The 24,815-nt window shown below is 40.6% G+C and overlaps 1 protein-coding gene across 1 annotated transcript in view; it reads left to right on the forward strand.

The window, feature by feature from the left end:
• Positions 1-24,815, forward strand: part of ANK3 (ankyrin 3) — a 206,454-nt gene that overhangs the window by 91,377 nt on the left and 90,262 nt on the right. The window contains exons 10-19 of the mRNA XM_035892536.1: positions 1,418-1,516; positions 6,373-6,570; positions 8,571-8,669; positions 11,470-11,568; positions 12,852-12,950; positions 15,136-15,333; positions 15,813-15,911; positions 16,660-16,758; positions 20,412-20,609; positions 22,220-22,318. Coding sequence (XP_035748429.1) covers positions 1,418-1,516; positions 6,373-6,570; positions 8,571-8,669; positions 11,470-11,568; positions 12,852-12,950; positions 15,136-15,333; positions 15,813-15,911; positions 16,660-16,758; positions 20,412-20,609; positions 22,220-22,318 — 1,287 coding nt within the window. The remainder of the gene's footprint in view (positions 1-1,417; positions 1,517-6,372; positions 6,571-8,570; positions 8,670-11,469; positions 11,569-12,851; positions 12,951-15,135; positions 15,334-15,812; positions 15,912-16,659; positions 16,759-20,411; positions 20,610-22,219; positions 22,319-24,815) is intronic.

The raw sequence follows: 24,815 nt of genomic DNA on the forward strand, positions 1-24,815 counted from the left end.
AAGAAAGTAGAAGCAGGCGAGTGTAAGGCTCTGAATCACTACCTCCCTCCCCCCGGCTGCCCTCTACACTTTGCAAGCCTTAAGCCAACGTTCTCGTAGAGTGTAATGGTTTAGGAATTATCAGGAAAGAATATTGTAATTATGCAAGGAAAATATGTCTAAGGAGGTATCTTAATAGTACTTGCTACCATACAGAGACAGACAGAGAGGGAGTGCATGTGCATGAATTAGCAAGCACAGGATGTACGAGAAGGCATTTTTGATAATCCTTTTCACAAAAATGATGTGACATACATATTTTAGACAATACAACATATGTGTTTTTAAGAATGCTGGAAGACACTGGAAAAAGGCCCGTTCCTTTATGATTTGTATTTGGAAAACTAATAAATGTTTATCTTTCTTCTTTATTACTTTCATCGTTTCTTATAAAGGCTCTGACATATTTAGTGAAAATACAATATTGCTTGTATGTGACAGTATCTCCTGCATATCTGTTTTGCTTGTAGCAAATCAAGTGTTTGCTCTTACCAATTCTGAAAGCATTAACTTTTCTTCCTTATTTTGCTTGAAACTATGACGTTACTAATTGTAACAAGCACTGTGTGATATGGCATTGAAAAACTCCATGTGACTTTACTCACAGTGACTCAAGGCATACGTGCTGTCTTTCATCATCGCACTCGTGAACAGTAGGTTACTTGAGCATTGTAAGCAGGGTACAGGTCAAAGAATAATCAAATCAGGTTGGAATAACTCAATGTCTTCCTCTTATTTAAGGGATGTATTTCTAATATGGTGATTACTATTATTAAGCAAACTATTGTGAAAGAGGTATTGACATTTTGTCTTGACTCTAAAGCATTCAGCTGGAAGTCACACACGTATGGTCTACGCAACAAGAGACAGAAGTTAGTCCAACATACTTTTATCACCTGGGATTAAGATGGTTTCTGATCTGCCATACACCTGTCAAAATCAGTGAAATAAAAAAAGTCAAACTAAGTAGGAAACTTTTTTTTTTTTTTTTTCTCTCAGACAAAATGACTATCCGTTGACTTTGATGCAGACTGAAATGAAAGGCCTGGTTTTCTCAAAGGCATGCAGGCCAAAATTACCTGATGTGTAATCTCATCTTTTTCTTGTATGTGCATTTACCCCTTTACTGCATGTATGGTGAGAGCCTGGAAGTAGTCCACTGCATGAGCACCAATTTGATGTGACTATTTACGTGTTTAGAAAATCAGAGCTGAAAGGTACTCTGTCTGTTTGAATAAACAGGTTCAGCTGTTGCGTTGCCTAAGAGCAGCATCTTGCGGGAATTAATTAGTTTCTTAGCACATAGTAGGTCTGTATAAAAGTGCACAAGATTTTACTGTGTCTGAAACTCATCGATTATAATGCTTCTGTCCCACAGGATGGGTTGACTCCCCTCCACTGTGGAGCAAGAAGCGGCCATGAACAAGTTGTAGAAATGCTGCTGGATCGTGGTGCCCCTATTCTTTCCAAAACCAAGGTAACTGGTACTGTTTTCCGCTGGCATAATCTTTGCTTTTTTTTTTTTTATGTAATTCTGCATGTCTCATATATTTAAGGGTTTGACAATAACTTTCCTATATCATAGCTATTTAAAGTAACTGTGTGGGAGACCTCCGAAGTGAATGCCGTATGTAGCGCATGTCTGCATATGTGAAATGTGTTAAATTGAGATACACAAGAAAAGGTTTCTGTGCCAACCAAAAAGGCATGTATGGTAACCTTATCCCTCAGAATTTCAGTAGTTGAAAATCTCTGTATCTCTCCTGGAATAAATACCCGGTGATTACAATATATCTTCAGCTTGCACCAAATTACCCTAAGGCTAGAGTAGAGATAAGAGATAAAAATAGAGCAATGTCTCTTTGCAGAGACTGCTCATACTTCCTTAGGACTTAGCCTGATTACCAGTTTCTCCACCTTCTATCTCTCTACAGTTTATCATGCAAAATTATTCATGGGAATTTCAAATCACCTGCGCCAGGGTGTGCAGATTGCTTTAGACCCAAGGGTTGGCATTAAAGCATGCACTTGCCAGAACTCTTCTGGTGGTGGTCTCTGCTGTGCCGTTACTGCTGATTTTAAATCTCAGTGCAGCAGCCTGCTTTGTAGCACCGCTATGAGCCGTGACTTTCCCATTCAGGATTGACATTTGGGTTGTGCAGTTTGTTGAGGTTCTTTCCCAAGATAACCTTCCACTGCATTTTTTTCTCTCGGTCTGTAAGCAATATATTTCCAACAACGTTTCTTGCTTCCTTCTGTGATTTCTTTTCTCTCTTCTGTCATCCTGTCCTATTCTGCCTCAGCGCCCTTCTATATTCTGCTTTTCTCCTCCCTCTTCTTTCTTTCTTTTTTTTCCCCTTACTGGAATATATTTAGCATTTGTTTGGGGAGGTTGGCACCAGCTTTCCTCTGCTCTGTGAGTCACTGGCAAGTGCTATCATGGGTAATCTGACAGACAGGATCCACCCATCCTTTGCGTGTGGAGTTTCCATGGACTCCTACAGCCACTGACTTGCAAACTTCATGAGCAGGGGGACACAGCAAGGGGTTGTCCAGGAGTCCCCAACGCAGGTTTCCACACTGCTGCCGCTCTCAGACCCTAGAGCTCATACTCCAGGGAGTAAGGCTCTTCCACACTCCCTGGTAGCTCAGTTATTTAAAGAAAAAACCATAAACCCCATTCCTTTGGTTTCCACCATCATAAATGAGAACCTCTCCTAAGGAACTACTTTTCTTTGCTGCATGGATTTTGTGTTGTCAGGTGTTATCCTTAAGCTTAACCTGCTGTTCAAGGCCTGTGGGGTTTGAATTTGTTCCTCTTCTTGAGGAGATTCACACAGCCTGGCCCAGAGTTCAAGAGCCCAAATCAGGCAGATGAGAACATGGGATAGTGGGCTTGAAATAGCCCAAGGCTGAAAGATGTGCTCTGGATGTTGACCTGCACAGGCTTATGTAAACACCTCCAGCAAAATGGGAGCTCCTCTCTGGAAGAGAGAAAACTATGTTATGTGTTAAAAAGTGAACAAAAGAAAGTGCAGAGCTTCCTGAGTTTCCTTCTGATGTGTTAATTCTGCTGTTTTCAGAAGGTAAGCTAAGAATTAGCATTACCTCTGAATGACATTAATGAATCCATTCGTTTGGCACTAAAATACATAGTACTGTCCTCTGCAAAAATAAGTGGCTCTGTTCTCTTCAAATTAAGTCATATATTATTGGAAATAGGGCACATCTTTGAAAGAATTTGAACTTCACAAAGTTTTCTCATGTTATATAAAACTCTTTCAGAAGAATAACCGAGCTGCAGTTTGATAGCTATTTCCTGCTAGAGCTTGTTTAGTGTTGTGCTGGCCCTTTTTTGCACTAGAATAGCCTTATTTTCAGAGGAGGCAATGACCTAGTGGATTATCTGGGGTTTTCTACAAGCAAAAGGAAACCCAAATTCTAGCCCTGAGTATGCCAGTGATTTTCCATGTGAGAAATGACATCTCTGTGGATCAATTCCTGTCTTTTTTTAATTACTGTTTTTCTAGGCTTGTTTGGCTCTTCTCTCTCCCTACCCCCCCCCAGCTTAATGACAATTTCCCTGATTAAAGTCCTTTGACATAGCTTCACAGAATCACAGAATGGCAAGGGTTGGAAGGGACCTCAGGAGATCATCCAGTCCAACCCCCCTGCTAAAGCAGGCTCACCCAGAGCAGGTTACACAGGACATCATCCAGGTGGGCTTTGAATATCTCCAGAGAAGGAGACTCCACAACCCCCTGGGCAGCCTGTGCCAGTGCTCTGTCACCCTCAGAGTAAAGAAGTTTTTCCTCATATTCAACTGAAACCTCTTATGTTTCAGTTTGTGCCCATTGCCCCTTGTCCTGTCGCTGGGCACCACTGCCAAGAGTCTGGCTCCGTATGTATCACTGATGATTTTATGTTTGCCCCGTCAGGCATTTGATACTTTATTTCAGCTCTCTGATCCACTTTGATTTTTTTTTCTTAAGGTATCATGTGACTGTCACTATCTTTGATTAATCTTGAACTTCTTCACCTTTTAATGTTTTCTTGGCAATCTTCATAAAAACAGTACTATAACAGTGTTTATATAGTGCCTCCATCCTGAAGTACCAAATCCCTTCTTACAGGCACTGGTGGATTGTCTCTCACAGCATGGATATGGGGCAGGAGAACATTGTTATGTGTAATACTTTTATGGTAGAAGAGGGAAGACAAAGGCATTGAAATATTAAGTGACTTCTGTAAGATTGCACAGTATCTTCTACTGCAACAGAATTAAGAGCAAGGCTGGTTTAGGTCATAACAAAACACAATACTAAAATGATGCTTTGTCTTCATCAACTTCTTTAGCATCCAGCCTTGTCTCTTGCTCTTTTGCGTAAAGTCTGGCTGGTTCCTGCGCTTTTCTCATCCATGACAGATTTTTGCCAAGCACCTTGCTGATTTTCCCAAATTGATGTGTGGCTGCTCTGCTTCTTCCCTTCTTTCCCACCAATGTCAGCCTCTTTTGTACAAGTCTCTCCTATGAGGGAGCCCCATGTCATCTTCTCAATTTCTTACTCCATAAATAAGTGTGGTTTATTGGCTGTTATTGTTAAGAATGACACTTATCACCTGAAGGATCTTTCTGATAAAAATGGAACAGAACAGTGTATGAAGTTTCATGATTTTTTACTATCACCTAAAAAGCATCATTGGTTACAAACTGTTATCAGGAGGGCTTGGTGACTGAGGGAAATTAATCTTTTTCTTATTCTACTGTTTAACTACCCTAGAAGACAGTGAAAACATTTAAAATGCATTGCTAGTATCAAGCTTCCATGCAGATAACTGCTGTAGTTGCCTTTGGGAATGGGAAAGAGGCTTATCCAAGCCAACATAAATCACAAGTGAGGTGCCCATGAGATAATCTTACTTGAAATATATAACTGTGTCCAAGAATGTCTGCTTCTCAGCACTGAATGTAAACTGCTTTCAAATCCTGACAGTATTAACCTGCTTACTGTCACCATCCTTCTTCCATGGAACTTCTAAAAATTATTTCACTGTGTATTTCCACCTTTATGTTGAATGGTTGTCATTACTGTTATGATATGGCCATGGAAAGGGAGAAAAAAGAAATCATCTGTTTCAGAAAGCCTGAGATCTCAGCTCGTTTTATGTTGCTACTTTGCCTTTGCTAACCACGGTCACACGAGGGCACTGCATCTGTGAGCAAGAGTTTCAGTTTCTTCATGATGGCAAACACAGGCTACTGTCAGTCATTTATAGATTATATACTACTGTGTGTTACCAGAATAGCTGCTGCACTTGAATCTAATTTTGGCATTAGAAGGGCTAAGTTAAAAAAAAAAACCAACACCCCCCCCCCCCCCAAAAAAAAAAACCCCAAACCAAACCAAATTGAAGAAGGTCTGTTGATGTTTGTCTAAGTTGCTCATGTACCTCTCCTAACAAGACCTCTTTCATTCTGGCATATTTTTTAATCTTTTGTCATGAAAGAGGGTCAGTCCTTTCAAGTTCTGAGAATTATTTCTCCTGTGTTTTTACTCTGGAGACGTAACCTGTGTTGGCAGCTTGTTGATTAACTATTATAAGCAGTGCAAGAAACAATTCTTGGTGCAGGTTTTGTTCCTAAATGTGAATCTCTCTCAGGTGTTTCCCTGATGAAACAGGTTTACCACTGCCGCTGGTAGGTCACAACATGGTGGTCTCATGCAGATTTTTTTTTAGCCCAGTTTCACTTGAAACTTTTGCTGTTGTACCAATGTTGGCTGGGAAGAATCATCTCTACAGGTGTGTAGTGGGGTGTAAGGCATAAACCCAAATTCAGGAAAACACTGGAGGGGTGAGGGAAGGTTGTAGTGATTACTGAGTGATGCTCTGACCTGCTCTCTCATGCCTGGTATATGCAGGCTACGTTAGAGTGGCAAGTTTAATGCAACGTTTGCAAACAGCAAATTTCCTGGCTAGGGTATTAAAAGTCACAAAGTGCTGTTCTTCACATAACTCATTTAACTCAAGAAACTGATCTGAACTATGCTGGCTGAGATGAGCTGCGTTTAGATCATTGCTGTTCAGATCATGTTTAGATCATGACTGTTTTTTTTAAGATAGAGCTGCCTATAAACTCTAACCAAACAAGCTCCACATGCGTTTTGCCAGAGTAAGAACCCTCATTTTTAGACTGAACATGTTAAGTTTAATTTGGGTGCTCTCTGAGCTTGTAAAATTCTTCATACAACAAATGCTCTAAGAACTACATGGAGCAGTTTCATTTCTCTGAGCATCCTATAACCCATCAGTGTTGGGTCTTTTTGTTCGCAGAATGGTTTGTCTCCGTTGCACATGGCAACACAAGGAGATCATCTAAACTGTGTTCAGCTTCTGATTCAGCACAACGTGCCTGTAGATGACGTCACTAATGACTATCTGACTGCGCTGCATGTTGCCGCCCACTGTGGCCACTACAAAGTTGCCAAGGTTCTCTTGGACAAGAAAGCTAATCCCAATGCCAAAGCACTGGTGAGTACACAGCTGGTTACTATTCACAGCTAAACATTCTTCCAAAGGTGCAGTGAGACTTGAGAGTTATTTTCTGCCTGCTGATGGTTGACAGTGAAGATCTGTTGTATTGCTGTAGCCCGAGAGAGGATGCTCAAGGTTCAATGTGTTGTTAATATATTGTGCAATCAGAGTAGACCTTTGCTTACGGATGGTCAACAGTGATTTATAAATTTCTAGTGCAACTGGAGCACTTTTTGCCTCCTGGTAGCTTGTTATGATTCTGAATAGATGAAGCAGCTGCTGTAGTTTTTGGTATGGAGAGAGTTCTCATTTTCTGAATGTTTGTAAAGAGAAAATAATCAGCAACACTTAAAACTGAGAGAATTTTTATTAGCTCTCAAAGATGTGAAACAGTAAAAAGTGGGAATGAGTTACATAACAAATATTTATGGTATTTTACAATTATGTCAATGGAGTCATATGCCTTTCTACTTTAAAAACAACTTCAGCAACAAAATCTGTTAGTGTAATTATACTGCATACAAATTGAATGTGTTAAAGCATTTTGTTCAAAATTATATTTGCAATCTGTTGTTTTTAAAATGTCTTTTCAATTTGTTCTTCAATAACTGTTCCAAACAAATTTACGTTCTGACATTAATTGGGTTGACTGTTGGTTTCAAGCCTGATGCTACTAACTCATTCAGCTCTTAAAATATTATGAGAGCTCCCAAAACCCTCACAAGCCAGGTGGGATTGACTCTTTTAGAAACAGCACAGGCTCTGTAGATTTTATTCTCTCAGCTCCACTGTTTTTTTGTGTCAGATCAACCTGTCTTCAGGTGTCTTTGGTCAAGGTATTATGAAATGTGGGGTTTGTTCACTATGACCAGCAAGTGGGGAGGCTTGTAGGCCTCTAGTACTTAGTTTCACCTTCTGAAATAAACAAATCATCATCAGGTTTAGCTTGTCAGAATTGCTGGCGGTGGCCTCTCATTGGTCTGGTAACAAATTTCCTTTTCCCCTAAGGCTTTTAGTGTTTCCTTTTATTTCTGTCCTGATCCCCACTCAGGATGATTAAGTAGAAGGAGCTTGAGTGCAGTATCCAGAGCTTGAGCTCACTTTTCCCTGAGACGCATGTGAGCTTGCCCCGGACATTGCCCACTGCTAAGGAGAGAGTTGAGAGCTGCTCACGCTTAACTGGAACAGATAACTGCACTGACCTCATGTTACAAAAGCATTTCATATTCTTTACTATATAGCAGGTAATAAAAGCTAATTTTGAGCAGATCTGAGGGGACCAGTTCTGTCAGCTGTTACGGAATTGTTCTGCAAAGGCTTTTTTGATGGATATAGAGAGCACCATTAGCATTCAGTGCACTAATATTATTGTACCAGTTGTGGATGCTCTGGGCAGCTTATTTTCCTGTTTTCCTTGTTTTCTGTTGTATCATCTCACACTAAATAAGATGGTCGTTTTAAATGTTCACTCTACTGCGTGCAGGTTTTTTTAATGGAGGGGCAAAATAATTGTAATTACAGTAAACTGGCAAGTAATGAATTAAAAAAAAAAAGCAGTAAGACTATTTTAGAACATCCAAATGCTAGAGCTTGTAAAGGTAAAGGGCTTTTTTTTACCAGCAGTTCTGAAAACTCAAAAAAGATACAAACAATACCCCCCCACAAAAGGCCAACAAAACCTCCCCACCTGGTTACCAGTGAATATACCTAAGCAAAAATGAAATTGTTGGTAGTTTTAGATGAACTGATAATTTTAGAAAATAAATTATTTATTATAGTGGGCAATATATTTCATAATTAAAACTGGCTGTATGAAATAAGTCTTTTCCTATTTAGAGGTTTTTTTCCTCTCTCTTAAATGAACAATTTAGTAAAGCCAAAACAAATGTGGAAGGTGTTTTGTTAAAACAGAGGAATGTGTTATGTGAATTCCATACCTAATTCTACTTTTTAATGACATATGCAGTATCAGAAGGTATGTTCTTTCTCATTTACAGAATGGTTTCACACCTCTTCACATTGCCTGCAAGAAGAACAGAATAAAAGTAATGGAACTTCTTCTGAAGCACGGTGCATCAATTCAAGCTGTGACTGAGGTAAGAAGTGGTCTTTTCACATTTGTCCTTGTTTTTCCGACAAAATTTATTGTAGCTATATTGATTAATATTTGACTATTTCTGGAAAAGTATGTACTGATCAAGCCCACAATTATTACCAAAGAATAAAACTGAATAATAAAGTTGCCCTAATGAATCACAATACCCAAACAATTGTTATACTTTGGGAATACACTGGGGATAATGAGTGAAACAGGTTAAAATTTTTTTTAAAATCTATTATTTCCGCCAATTTACCTATAATTTAATGCACTGAAGATGAAATTTACCCTGTTAGGGAGATCAAGGTGAAGACTGTGCTTCGCTCAAGTCCTATTTTGAATGGTTGTTTAATTCATAGACATTGTTTGGCTTTCTACTCAGAACTTATATTCACCCACCATCGCAGGTCATCACAATTCAGCTAGACAGAAATCAATATGCTATTAATTTAATCAGCATGAGATAGTCTACACCCAGTTATTTACACAATTTAGAGATTAATTAAGTACCTATGGAAAATTTGGGTTGTCTATGTGTATGTATATTTTATTAAGTTAGGAGGAAAAGTCACAAATATGAATGTGTGACCACTGTGGAAGAAGCCAGGTTAGAAAACGATAAACAATTCCCCTGATTAAACAAGGTACAACTGGGAGCAGTTCATCTCCCCAAAATGTTTCATGTGATGCACGGGGTTTGGTTCTAATTATTCAGCAGCAAACCATACAGCCCCCTTCCTGGCTGTCTTGAGAGAGAGCAGAGCCTGCCCTTGCTACAGCTCCCATATCTCCAGCCTAGTTTTTAAAAACCATAGGGCTTGTAGGTGCAGCTTTCAGAGTCTAATTGGAAGTTGTGTTAGCAAATAAGTGAGAGGCACAAAGAGAACCTTAACGGAAGAGATGCGATGCCTGTCCTCTATATTAATCAGTCAATGTGGAAGTAGAAAAACTATCTATTCAATTTTATCCCTTTTAAATACAAAGAATTATGAGAATGAAAGCAACAGCAACACTTAACTATGCTGTCCCAGGTGAGTGAACCAGCTTAACTGTCTGATCTGTACCCTCTTAATTGCTTTTTTTTCAAACTGTCCCAGGTGAGTGAACCAGCTTAACTGATCTGTACCCTCTTAATTGCTTTTTTTTCAAGCAAAAACTTTCCAAAAGCAAGAGCTCTGCCTTTATTTCCTGTTGCTGCCTCACCATGATCTCATGTGACCTCAAACCACATTTGACTGCATTTGCTGAGATTCATCATGGTACTTTACTGCAGGGCTCCGCCTCCCTGCCCACCTCTTTCACTGGCTGTCTGTATGGTAACAACCTCTCAAGGCAGAATTAGGAGTTGGTACTCAGCACCCATACATAAGCCACTATTTCTCTAGTCAGAAAGAAAGGTTGTATCTGGCCATCAAAGCAAATTGGCCAGAAAGCTTCAGAGTATTCCTCCCCAAAGAAATCTGAGACCAAACAAGAGTTGGTTGAGAGATGTGAGTAAACACTGCAAATGCAACAAGAGGGAACAGTACCAAATTTCACAGGTAGTCACTGTTGCATATAAGCTGTTTATTAAGGGTAATGCTTATTACCTTCTTCTATGGTAAATTCTCTTTTCCAGGTAGATTCCATGCTTCCATTTGTAGATACTGCACCTTTTTTTTTTTCAGCTGCAGAGTTATCTCTGCAGTATGAGCTAGTGTTTATGGTCAAATATGATACACATGCATAGTATTTCCTGCAGTCTGTTATTTTAAAAACATTTCCTAAATTATGTGAAACAGTGAAAAGAAATAACATAGTCAACCAGTTATTCTGCCTTCCTGCTCGTGTTTGCTGTTCTGCAGGAGAAAAGAACAAAAGTGTGTTTTCCTCGCCTCTACCCTCCTGGGACTTGTGTGTATCTATGGGGAAGCTGCCTAAATCAGGGGATTTCCAGAGATCCACTGAGCTTTCTCCTTCTCCTGGTAGCAAAACTCCCTTCTACAGCCTCTGGCTGCCTGTTGCTACAGCTGTGCAGAAGCAGCTGTGAAGAGGCTTTAGGGTAATTCTACTTGGAGAAATATTAACTATTGATTGGATTTCTAAAGCAAAATCCTTGAGGTCATGCCCTGCTAAATGACTGCTCCCTTTTCCCCCTTCCCTTCTCCCTCCCTCACTTTCTCTCCAGTTGGTCTTTTATATCTTGTGTAAGGGTAGTGGTGCAGGTTTGTGATGGTGATGGTACTGCGTGGACCTGAGGGAAGGGGGAATTCTCCTGAGCCCGTGCCATTTGTCTCTGTGCCTCTCTTGCTGGATGCCACAGTTTGAATTCCCTTTTTCCTGGATAAACAGTGGGGACAGAGCTCACCACTAAGTTCAACAGACTTTTTTGGTTCATCCAAAAGCAACTGGATTTGGTGGGGACAGTCGACTCTGCATCTTTTTTGCATTAGCTGAATGTTCCAGAAAGTCTTATCTTTGTACTGGGAATACTTCCCCGCTCCCGGGTCCAAAATGGTATTTAGCAAAAAACTTAAGGAAGAAATCTTGCTTAGCTGTAGTCGATTTTAGTTGATGAAGAGTTACTGAATTCCTAGAATGTTTTTATCTTTGCTCTTGAATCCTACTTACAGGTATTTCCAGTTCTCTGTGCCCTTTAGTTTAAGCATGTGTACATGTGTTTGAGAAGATAAGGTCCTCTCAGAAGAGCAAGCACTTGGGTTTACTTACTTTAGAATAACTTTTTTTTTTTCCCCATGGCATTCTTGTAACCAAGTGTGGAAGTAGGTATTTAAGTTTGATTTTGGTTTGGTTTTCAGTCCGGCCTAACTCCAATCCATGTTGCTGCCTTCATGGGACATGTAAATATTGTATCACAGCTAATGCATCATGGAGCATCGCCCAACACTACCAATGTGGTGAGTGACAGGTTTCCTTTCAGCATGGCAGAACTGTGAATACATTATAATATCTGAGAGCAGCACCGTTGTGGAGCGCCTAATTCCGGTGTTTGCCATCCGCTTCCATAGCAGTCACAGCTCCTGCTGGAGTCCTGGGGAAGTGCAGCCTGCTAACTCTTACTTGGGAGAGGCTCGACAGGTTGAGGACACCTCAAAAGAGGCTGACCTTAAGCAGACTGTATTCTATTTTCTGAAGTAAAGAATGAGAACAATACTGTAGCTTCTCATATGTAATTTTTGAGATGTGTACTTGATTGTTGAGCGCTGTTTTCCCAGGACCCCGGGGGCCTACCATTTAAGGAAGGTTCTGCTGTTATCAACAGATTGCAGCAGATTGTCAGGACATATTGCCTGTATCCATACAGCCGTCCAAGTGCGCTTTTCTGCTGGATGTGCACTGTGTGCCCCAAGGCTCCCAGGGCATGTGTAAAAACTGAAGTCATTGTTAGATGTATGTTTGAAAGTTAGGAAATGGGAGGAAAGTGGCAGCTTGTTGATTCTTTTCAACAGTTTGGCTTCAAAATCTCCCTTTCACCTTCTATACATGGGTGCAGTTAGAAGACAATATTTTGTTAAAGTCTTCATTTGCTAATTCTGTTAGGTTATATAAAAATGCAACACCATTCGTAAATAAGCAGGTGTTTGTACCTAAAGACATATTGATGTTCAAAAATACAGAAAACAGTTTCCCGCCTGAATTTATTCTGGTTTCCTTGGATTTCTCTTTCATTAAGTCCATGAAGCCTTAGATTAATGTACGCGGTAATGATTTTTCTTTTCCTCTTGTTCTCTCATCTCAGTGCTTGTCAGATAACCAATGATAGTAGGGGCATAGGGCGTAGCAGGAGGAAAGCCAAATGTATGTGTATCTGAATATACAAAATTTGAAATAATTTTTTTGTTTGAATAATTACTCTTTAAATGGATGTAATTTTTAACACTGTTAGTAAAATGCTAGTAAATATGAAAATTGCACTCTCTCTTTTCAGCAAAAGACAAGTGACAAAGAAACTATTGTGTTGGGAAACTGCCCCTGAAATAAACTGCTTTGTAGCAAACAGCTAAGAGGTCAAATATTGACTTAATCTCCCATCTTGCTAACAGACAACTACCGCAAAATATTCTAGGGAAGATTATTCTGAACTGGGTCACCAGTATTTTTGTATTTATGAAGCATCCTGGGGTTCATTTTTCCTGCAGTGTATTTTTAACGATATTTTGTTTTTGCTGCTGCATGCTAGAGAGGAGAAACGGCGCTGCACATGGCTGCCAGAGCTGGCCAAACAGAGGTCGTTCGATACCTGGTACAAAATGGAGCTCAGGTGGAGGCTAAAGCTAAGGTAAGGTGATGGTCCAGGTATAATAACCCTGGATTATCTATATTTAACAAAGCAAGGAATCATATTCATCTTGCACGTGTCTTTTGGGAAGAGAAAGGGAGATGAAGTCGCGGGCCTTGGTTGTAACGACCGCGATATTTTGTTATGTACTCTCTTACTGTAGTCATGAGTGATCTGTATGTAAGAGAGAAGGCAGGAGATGTCAAGTTGATACCATGCCTGATTTTTTGTCAACTTTTAATATAAATTATTATGTGTTTGAAGAGTTTTTGGTTTGGGGCGGGAAGCAAGGAGGGGGAGGAATGCCTTAAATCTGCTTTTATTTCTGCAAAAAATAGACCGTAGACTGTATGTTGCTGGTGTCTCTTGTCATGTCCCTAAAGTATCAGCCTGTATGCATTCAAAAATGTTATACTTCTAAAGAACACCTCCTGAAGTAAGGAGGCACAGTAAGATAATGTAGCACAGAGCTGCAAAGAAGGAACAGACCCTATAGAAACAATTGCAATTGAGGAAGATAAGGGAAAAGGAGAAAAAAATGGTCAGGAGCCGCTGAAGAAGCATACAATATTATAGAAATAAGAGTTCCAGGAAACAGACGGGGAGGGAGATAAATGAGTGCAATAAATTGCAGTCTTAATAAGTAAAACCAGGAAAACTTTTTTTTTCAAAATAGTGATTAAATGAATACAATTTCAAAGAAATCTATTTTTCACTGTGAAATTATCATCAGTGAATTGGCTCACAAATAAAGTTACTAGTAAGAGTATCTACTTATCAGGAACTCCGACTAAATATTTATAGCAGATACATTTTGTATCTGCAAGCAGCCTGACAATAGAAGTGAATCATGTGGTCTGTAAATCTCCAAAGACAGCCTTGAAAGTGCACAGCTCATGCTCAGAAGCAGAGTCATGCAAATATTTTCTAAATAATTTCACGCAATAAATTAATTTTTGCAAACTGCCACTGTCTGTGATCAATTTGCTATCACAAATAACAATTGAATACGAGTAATAGATTATACACCAGTGCTAACATCAGCCATGAAAAGTTTGTGGGAAACAGGCATAAACTGAAAACATTTAAGAACCATAAAAGCTCTCTGCCAGCCAGAAGAGAATTTCCCTGCAGAGGAGCAGCATTCACAACCTGACACGCTCTCATCCTAAATCGCAAGGGTGTAAAATCACTGTTGTAGGATGGGCATGGGCAGAAGTCTCCCTAGCAGAGAACACCCCAGAACAACTCTGCTGCAGGACCTGGGGTAGCAGCGCTCAAAAGGTAGGAAACTCAGCAGGGAAAAATGGGGGGAGAAAGGTGTTTGAATAGATTTATGAGGAACAGGAAAAATTAAAGTCCCAGGCTTTGTTGGCCGTACTCTTGCAATAGTGTGCTTAATCGAAAGATTGTACAACTGAGAATAGGGAGGACAAAAATACAAAATGAAATAATGAATAAGGAAGAAATTATCTTCTGGACACCCAGAACAAGGTCACAAATAACCACAATATTTTTGCTGAAGGAAAGTAAATAAGCAATGAGTCTCATACAGGGCAACCCCTATACTTAGAACTATTCGGATTATTGTGTTCTGAATGAGCAGTGAGAAAACAACAGTGAATTTCAGCACCACGCTTTATCTTCAGTTAGTTCAGTAAAGTTATCTGCAAAATACCAAACAAATTGTTCGCCAGCAAAAAAAGTGCAAACATGATACTTCATGCCAGTTACTAGGCAATAATACGCTCAGCACCTCAGGTCATCCCAAACAACTGATTGAGTTGTTAAATGTTGCTGGGAACCATAAAAGAGATCAAGATGTGAGGAATAGAGCTTTGCGTTTGCTGCGTTTTAAGAAAGGTCTCAAATTGAACAGGAAACTCAATGTACCTTTGTAGCAAAGCAAAGTAAGGCAAATCCAGATTAAGAAAATTGATCGGTTTATTTAATGTTATGGATTATGTACCTGTCTGGAATATTTTGTGAGGCATCAACAAAGCACAATATATCTTTATTATATGACAAAGAGAAAGCCAGTGTGCAATATTCACTAGGGAAGACCTCAGTAGAATTAATGCTTGTCTGCAGTTTTGAAAAGTGATAGAATCTGAGCAAATATTTGCTGTCAAAATATGAGCCTTAGTTTTCTTATGTAGGACTGTGGTGTTCCCATTATGTTTAGGATGACCAAACACCGCTGCACATTTCTGCTCGACTGGGAAAAGCAGATATAGTACAGCAGCTGCTACAGCAAGGAGCATCTCCAAACGCAGCTACGACATCTGGCTATACGCCCCTGCATCTTTCTGCTCGAGAAGGACATGAAGATGTAGCTTCTGTTCTTCTGGATCATGGTGCATCTTTATCTATCATTACCAAGGTAAGGGAGTTGCAAAAGTCATAGCCTGAATAGTAAAGCATACCTGTAGCCAGTGCTACTTGTGAATCAAATGCTGCAAGAGTCATATACACATACAAATAATGTAAGAATGGGCTACATTTGTTAAAAGGATACAAAGCTTCATGCTTTTAGCTCAGAGCCTGACGTATAACATACCCCAGTGATCAGACATGCATTTTCTCGGAATGAAAGGAATGCAGGGCAGAAATTCTTGACAGGAGTTGATAAGCTGTTAACCAGCCTCATCCTTTGGTGATGTGAAGAAGGGAACTGACTCTTCCCCTTGCAAGGGGGGGCCTCCAGACCTGCCAGGGCCGTTGGGAAGCTGCAGGCTTGCTGCCTGTACTCAGGACTGTGTAAGGGGATGGATGGAAACATCAGTATCCTTGTAGATCAGAGAGAAACCTTACCTTGTAAAAGAGTGCGCTAGGCTGCTATGTAACTGCTTTCTCTTACAGAAAGGATTTACTCCTCTACATGTGGCTGCAAAATATGGGAAAATTGAGGTAGCCAACCTCCTGCTTCAGAAGAATGCATCTCCTGATGCTTCGGGAAAGGTAGGACAGAAGAAGCCACTGCCACTTGCACAGCAAGTATCGAAATGCACATAATATTCTAATAATAACCTTCTACCTACTTGCTATCACACGGATATCCACAGCCTGGGTTTAACAGGAACAGCATGTAATAAATAACGTGTAATATTCCATCCCTGTTGGGGCTGCCAAGAGCCAGCAAACTCTTGACAAAAGTGACTTTTATTGTCATTAATAACAAAATTATGTCCTCTCTGTACCCATCCAGGGGAACGGAGACAAACCATTCCCCTACCTTCCTGCCAGACTATTTACAGTCCTTATCAGAGTATTCAGGCAGCTGGCGCTGCTCCCCCAGGTCTCATGATAGGGGGCAAAGCCCAGTAGGACCTCAAGCTTTTTAAAGCAGCCTAGCTTGGATTTTTACAGATCCAAGGGACAGTTTACTTTTCCACTGCAGTAAAAGAAAAACATTGCTGAGGGTGTGACCTCAGGGTCAAAATTCCTTACCTGCCCTGGACTGGGAGCAGCACAGATATGTGCTTCTCTGTTCATCTTCCCTGGGAAAAGTGAAAAGGGCTTTCACAGCTCAGTAAGGATTTTCAAATCTCTGTTTTATTTTTTGATTTTAAAGTTATCAAAGACTCTGGATACATGAATGAATAACAAATGTGTTTTTTTCACCTTATCTACTCCAATTTTCCAGACTTTTAAGTTTTCCCTGGAGAGGGTCTGTAACAGCACTTGTTTGTTCTGCATGTGTTTTTAGAGCGGTTTAACACCACTGCATGTAGCTGCACACTACGATAATCAAAAAGTGGCACTCCTACTGTTGGACCAGGGAGCTTCACCTCATGCATCTGCCAAGGTACAAGTACTGGCCACTCTGGGGGAACAATGCCTAGGCTTTTTGTGTCACTTTATTCTGTGTCTACCTCTGTTCTTTCTAGACTGTATTTGCCTGCAATTACAGGGGGGCTCAATGACCCCAGTGCTTATTAATGTCTCACAACCACATAAAGCTGTTAGAATAGTTCTGCAGTTGAATGAAATAGCAGTAAAAAAGAAAATAGAGATGTAGAAAGATTTAAAATCTCTAGTGTCAATAAAGTTCAGTCTTGGAGAATTCTGAGCCTTGCTTTCACTTGTCCGGTCTCCTTAGTACCTTCTCCAAGCCAGCCAACTTTATGTCATTGCATCTTAACATCTGTGCAGGGCAAGCTTGGAGCTAATGCCTTGCCTAAACAAGGGTTGTTCCCCTGTATGTGCTATGGGATGACTTCTGAAGTGTGATAGGTTTCTCAGTACAATGTACATAATTATTAATGTGCTTCACGATACTTCTACTACAGTGTAAATGGACAGGTGAGAAAATAAAACAAGTAGTCACAGCCCTGCCTTGCTTGCAGTTTACTGTAGGCAAGACAACACATAGTGTAAGATTCCAGGGGATGTGAAAGAATAAATATTTAAATGTATTCTAGCTCTGAGTAGAAGAAAGAATTTAGAGAAGCTTGGAGTGTCTGTATCTTTTGTGGAACCCAGTTTTAAGTATGGATCAATAATTGATAGTTGGACAGCAGCAATAAGTAAAACAGGGTGGAAGCATAGGCAGGTTCAAGTGGGGTAAGTGCAGTCTAAATACCTCATCTGAAACAATCCAGATACCTTCCTAAAATCATTGCAAAAAACATTGTGGAAAAAGGATAGCTAGTGGAAAAACCAATATTGTAGATAGACAGCCAGCTCTCCTTGACCGCCTTCCTCTCACACATGACTGAATACAGCCATAACACTAGAGGCCTTCTGCATGGCTAAAGAAGAGGATGGAGTCTGTCATACATGGTAGGTCCCAGAGCTTACAGTGCAAAAGAGAGGAAAGTTAAATAAACATGGATAGCCAGAAGCAACGACACAGTCTAAAATCGATAACGTTGATAGTGGCAATCTGCCAGAGCTGGAGTAATCTCTGATCTTTTACTACTGCAACACAACACTCTTAAATGCCGTTGTGGGGAAGAAAGGACCTTCGGAAGGGGGTGAAAAGACACCAACCCAGTTTTCACTGAAAGAAACTGCCAGTGGAAGCTGTGCATCCTGTAAGGACAGGGATTGCAGCAGCCACTGCCAAGGGCTTGGGAAGTTCAAGCCAAGGTGGAAGCAGTGCAGGCTATGGTAAAACATTACACAAACTCATGGGTCAGGTCACCTTAGCTTCCCCATCTGTAGCAGAACAGTTTTGCAGCTGCCACTTCAGGCCTTCAAGTGCCAGCTGTAGGTCTTCCTAAAAGAAAGCATTTGTTAGTATTCTGGAGCAAGTGAGCCACGGCAGCCCTGAGCAGAGCATCAATACCAGATAAAATTAATGGTAGCATGTTTGTTGCTCTGGGCGCCCACTGTGCAGTCATCTGAAAGATGATGCTGGTAACAGCGGATGATTTCCCATTTCTTTTGTAAATGTGGTCTAATAAATAAATGTGTTATGTCATATCTCATCACTGGCTCCACCGTTAGTTTCATCAGCAGTTGCTTTTTCTGTGACACTCCTGCCTTTAACACTGATCTTAGGACTGGCTCATTAGCCTGGCCTGGCAGCATTTGCCTTGAAAGGGCATGGGAAGTGGCCGTGTCAGAGTACGGCGCTGTGATACAAACAGTTGTTCTGATGAACCATTCTTCTTTTTTTATAGGCCAGAATTAGGCTTGTGCCTAATTCTCATTTGGCATCCCCTTTACAATGCTTCTCTTCCTATCCCCCACTGCCTCCAAAGCCTCAGTTTCTCACTGTCCCTTCGTCTTTAACCTTTTTCCCTTTTTACCTCTTTTCCCTGGCAGCCAGAATAACCCAATACCCTTCCTTCCAAACTTCTCCATTCCCTTCTGCGTCTATGCGTAGTGACAGAGCACAGCCCTGGTCAGGAGGAGGAGGTGCAGACTGAGACTGAGCTGAATTTCAGCTTTTATTTTTCAGCTCTCTTGCCTTCTGTTGGCAACCTGCTGCTTTCTTTTCCGCTGAAAGCAATGTATGCCACTTTCTGAGGAAAAGGCTTGAAAACTGTGTTTGTTATTTTACAAAATATACTTGAGTTCCATTTAAAATACACAGGGTTTAGCATATATGCAGGATGTAGCACGTAGTATTTAGGATGTAGTAGGTGCTCGAGTGGCCATGGCTGTTTTACATGTCAGTCTCATACAGAAAGTCTAAGGGAGGGGATTGTGTTTGTTTTGCCTGAAACATTTTATCCTCAAAGTGAAAATTCAGTGGCCATATACTTCCCTTATTAATTGTGGCACTGTGTTTCCTGGGTGTTGTTTTGAAATATCTTAGTATCTAAGGTCTGAACTGAACCTGAATTGAATTTTGAAGGTTACGGAACCTTTTCCACGTGGAGTTAGTGCTGTGTCTCTCTCACTTCTGGATTACTATTAAAGCTCTCTTGTAATCATTTCTGTGCCCCCGTGCATTTATTCTTTGCCCCTACCTGCATCGCCCCGCATCTGTATTGACCTGCCTTCCCGTACAGCCCAGCCCAGCTGCCCCACAGGGCGCCGGGAGGAGCCGAGCCAGCTCAATGCTTTCTGGCTTTAGATGGATTTCATTGGGCTGGTAATCTGAGCTGCACGTGGTACTCACGATACCATATGAAATGGTTTATGCAGCTAGGGTCTCATCCCCCCCGACCTTCTTCCTTAGTCACATGCATATGTCTGCACCTTTACCATTTGTTTTAAAATGAGGGCTAATACATTTCTGAAAGACAGAAAGTTCTTGATTAAACGGGCATTGCAATTTGTACCAAGAGGTGGCCCTTAGTCACTGTTGTGGTATTTGCATGCTGATCGGTTATTCTTTATTTATCTATTTTCTGCCAAATCCATTCTTTTTTAGAATTATAAAATTTTATCATGCAATATATACTGCATTTTTATTTTTAGTGGTGGGGTCACTAGGTACACATATTGGAAGGAATAAAAAAATAAAGAATGCAAGACTCTAAAGTTATATACTTTAATTTTCCCTTGATCTGAACAAAAAGAGCCTATTAGTAAGGTTGGGGCAAATGCTGCAAGAAAGACCGTATTTCATGTATGTAATGCTTGCATTCACACTGGGAAATGGGAAAAAACCCCAAACCATAACAGCTGTTCTGAGTTATGAACACACATCCTGCTCTTCTGTTTGTTAAAGATTTTATGTACATTTAAGAAAAAGTAGCAAATGTCTGTGAAATTAAACTCAGATTCCTGTTACTTTAGGTTGTGCTCTTCTGAACAGATTTTTTTTTTTTTCCCCAAATTTGAAAGTTTATTTCAGAATCCTCTTATTTGTAGCCGTACTTTCAAAACCAGATTGCTTAAAGCTTGGTTACATTCATTTGTACGACTCGTTAATATTGTATTTGTTTGACAGAATTTTTAGAGCTAATGACTTACTTTCATAGAGTCAGGTAGGTACAGGAAAATGATTTATCACCTTTTTTAATGAGTAGCTTACAATGAAATGCTTTCCGTTGACAGAACGGCTATACGCCACTGCACATAGCTGCCAAGAAAAACCAGATGGACATAGCAACTACACTGCTGGAATACGGTGCTGATGCCAATGCTGTAACCAGGCAGGGTATTGCCCCTGTACATCTTGCCTCCCAGGACGGCCACGTGGACATGGTGTCATTGCTTCTTACTAGAAATGCTAATGTAAATCTCAGCAACAAGGTACGTGTTCCCCCTGCTTGGTGCTAAGGCAATAAACAAACGCGGTGATGAGAAGGACAGGGGCCTGCAAGTAAATTCTGTCCACTGTGATTCTGCAGGTTTTGAAAACCAGTGCAGGTGTTGGAATACACATCGTCATTTCTTCTAGCAAAGAGCGCAGCATGCCATGTCGCATTGAATGAACTGTATTTCGTTATACCCAGGTTTTGATGATAGCACCTGTGCAGAGGAATTTACTAATCTATCTCCCTCCCTTCCAGGTTATGCTAGTCTGCCAAAACATGCCCAGAGAGAAAACGTCTTCCTCCCCCTGGCAGTTAAGGGGCTGACACGTGTCATTTATGAGCCTCTAGATATAGGCTTGCCCGTTAAGCAACAGTAACAACTAACTTGTTAAGGGAAGGTGATTTTTTTTTAATGGGATAATAACAGCAAGGTTGTCTGAGATTTTGTGCATTCATATAAGTGATTCTTCCTCCCCCGGGGGTGTTCCTCAGAGCACAGTGACTTGTGGTGTAATTTCTCCTGGGGGCAGGAGTGTTGGTAGATTTTAGTTTCTATGTGTATGAATTTATAGGCTATTAGGTCTGCTCTGTAGTAATGTTTCTAGCAAATGTGCATCCTTAATTATTTAAATGACCCACTAGGCATCAGAGATGTTGTAAAGTGCAGTTTCAGTGTGGATTTATGTGGCTAAAGTAGAAAGGCAAGAGACAAAATTTTCATGGAAAATACTTCTTACTCTCAGCAGGTAGAAAGACTCGGTGTCCTCTGAGGCTGTGGGTGATGCTGCACAGGGCTGCTGTGTTTTCCTGTTTCTAACTTAACAGTTTGGTTATTTTTGGGGCCTCCTTCAGGAAGCTTCTCCTGCAGATGTTGATTTTTTTTTTCCCCAGCCTCAATCAAGTGTGCAGGCTTGTGCAGTGCAGGACGTACTTTGTATCCCCCCAGGGCAATTTGCCATGTACGCATTCTCTATCATATTGGCTATCGTGGTTTTGCTGCTAAGGCAAATACAGAGAGCATGATTGCAGCTGCTTGGCATTTTGATTCAGTCCCACCAGAGGTTAATTACCTGCAGCATCCTTCAATCTGTGACTGTTCAGGTGTAATCTCTAGTTTCTCGTTATACTGATAACGCTGCCTTTTGAAAATAGTTCCCCTGTACTCACTTAGGGATGCACGGTTCGTCTGAGCTCACCACCTATACTTGAATCCAAATATTTAAAGCACAGAAAACTTGCAGAAGTGTAACCAATAATTCAATATTTCTTTTAAAATCTTACTCATTCTAAGGAATTGAATTAGTCAGGAGGTAAAAAAATACTATGCGACTTTTATTTAAAGTGCTATAATTCGCTGCCCCACATTGAACACTGCATGAAGAAATGTTCCTTGTGTAAAAGAAACACCATCTTCCTGGCTTTCAAACTGTACTTTCTTGCAAATCAACAAATGTGGTTAGGAAGCACATTACACAGTGAAAATGGAATTTATAATTTTTTTTTAAATTCAGTAGGATGTTTTGAGTTTTACTGATCCCTGCATTTGCATTTTAGTATTCAGGTGCCTCCTCTGAAGACTGTTGACTTGTCACTTCTAATTTACAGAGCGGACTGACACCACTCCACCTGGCTGCTCAAGAGGATAGAGTCAATGTAGCAGAGGTTCTTGTTAACCAAGGAGCTGCTGTTGATGCGCAGACGAAGGTACAAACACCACCGTCAATGTGCATTATTTCCTCTCAGGGGAGGCGTGAGCCTGTAGACTGGACTAGTAATCGATTGCAGGGTGAAACTGAAATAACAGCAGAGAATAATTCCTTGTAATAAATTACTACAGAATATATTCTGAAAACTGAAGATATATAAAGTTGAATGTTTAGTGCTATGCTCAGTCTTGGAGCAGTAAGCTTATTTCTTGTGAAATATTTAGGTCAATATAGATTTAGACTGTATCCTACTATTATGTTTCACTGAAGGTAAGTGGGATTGATCTGATTTTTATGTAAGGAAACTCTGAGAAAAGCTTGCACACTCTCTGCAGAGAGTCATATACTCTTTCACCATATGCATACTCTCAGCAGCCTTCAGTATTTTTCACATGTTGCACATACTTTCCATTCAGCTGACAGCAGAAACAAAACGCAGGAGAACTGTTACTTCAAAGATCTGTATTTACAGCAAGGGAAACAATGTGAATGCAGTGTAGGCCTTCCTGGCTATTAAGTGGTTAATACTTTTTCCCATAACTTAAGACACTTCGTGAAATGAAGTAGTCTCCTTTACCTGAGCTGATACTAAATAGCCACCCATAGACATGATTCTGCAAGTAAAGCCAATGTTCATTTGTAAAGATCACCCCCTACTCCTACAGCTTGACTCAGCCTTCATGACTGGGTGCCTCTGAATTTCTCAGCCACTTTGATTTGCAAAGCATGGTGAGGCGAGCTATTTCATCACAGGGGTACGTTCTAGGGAACTGATTTTTTATGGTGTTCCAAGTTTGGGCTAGACCGTTGTTCTCCTGATGGTAAACATTAACCTGTTAGGTTGTCAGTAAATATTGCTCCACTGTACCTTCAAAATTAGCATTAGAGACAAAACATTTAACTCTTAAGGACAAATTTGAAATTCTTTATCACTGTTTTCTAATATGAAGTACATATATGCGCTAGTGGTCCATTCCAAACTTACTTGACTAAAACCAGTTTTGCCTAAAGTAAATATTTAAATATAAGAGACCTGACTTTCCAAGGTGCTTGGATATACTTTTGAGACCCCAAGCAACGATGTCTCCCACTTCACAGTATTGGTTTTAAGAGCAATGTCATGAGTAAATTCCAAGAGCCTGTGTACAAACAGGTTTATGCTCACTAACAGTGTATACGGTGCTCAGAATCTAATGATAACAATCTCAGTGTGATTACACTTACATTCTTCATGCATTGTCTAGATCTTAGAGTCATTCCTTTAACTGAGGAAGAAATCAGTTGTGATCAAATACTTTGTAGCTGATCAAATCAGCTAAATGAACCAAGTCTCACAATCTGACCTGCACCCTTTGTGCTGAGCAGCTGCTTTCACAACTCTCTGCTAGGTGTGTGCCAGAAGTTAGGTGCTGTGCTTGCATCCCAGAAATGTCCAGGTGTGTCAGGCTGTTGTTGTGGTTTAACCCGGCAGGCAGGGGTTCAGCCATCTCCAGGAAAGCAGGGCTCCATCATGCATAACTGTGACTTGAGAAGACAAGCACCATCACTCCAAATGTCCCCCCCTTCCAGCAATATTTTCATTCTATCATCACACTGATGTCTCAGAAAGGGCTGAATCTGTCATCATCTCTGGCTGCAGCTCAGCTGATTATAATCCGTGGCAGAGGGAAAAGTCATTCTTATGTGATTTTTTTTTTTTTTTTTTTTTTTTTTTTTTTTTTTTTTTTTTTTTTTTTTTTACTGTGTAATTCCAACTGTACTGGCTACTGATTTCAGTGACATTATTCTGACATGAAACTGAAAGAGTTCTGCTGAAATCCCAGGAGCTTCTCCAACTTCATACTTGTGTAACATATCCTCAGCCTGTATTTTACAGATTAATCAGTCTGGGTTCTTATCATCTGCGAAATCATCCAGCGGCAGATGAGATCTGCCCTGGTTTATTCTTTACACAATTTCTTTAGACATATATGGTTGCCCTTCTGGAGATAGTTCCTACCTGGTTTTCGTTTCTGTAGCAAGACATTGCAGAACCTGCTCTTTTAACTTGGTCAGAGCTGAACGGCCTCCTAGCCTGTGCAACTTGTCTGTGAGCATTTGCCTTTCTCTCGCTCTTTGTTCCACAAATAGTAAGTGGTCTAAGGAGACATTTACGTATAGGTGCAGACAGTCATGTGTCCCCTTTGCCTGCCCTCCAGTGTCCAAATAGGATCCAGTTCTGGACTAGTGGCCTTCTAGCCACATTGGCATGGTGGAAACATCTGAGATAGTGCCACAGCTGAGAGGCAGGGCATGTTTGTTGGGCTCTGTTCTACAAATAGTAAGTGGTCTAAGGAGACATTTACGTATAGGTGCAGACAGTCATGTGTCCCCTTTGCCTGCCCTCCAGTGTCCAAATAGGATCCAGTTCTGGACTAGTGGCCTTCTAGCCACATTGGCATGGTGGAAACATCTGAGATAGTGCCACAGCTGAGAGGCAGGGCATGTTTGTTGGG

Source organism: Egretta garzetta, unplaced genomic scaffold (genome assembly GCF_000687185.1).
Source record: "Egretta garzetta isolate BGI_Z169 unplaced genomic scaffold, ASM68718v1 scaffold204, whole genome shotgun sequence".
NCBI lineage: Eukaryota > Metazoa > Chordata > Aves > Pelecaniformes > Ardeidae > Egretta > Egretta garzetta.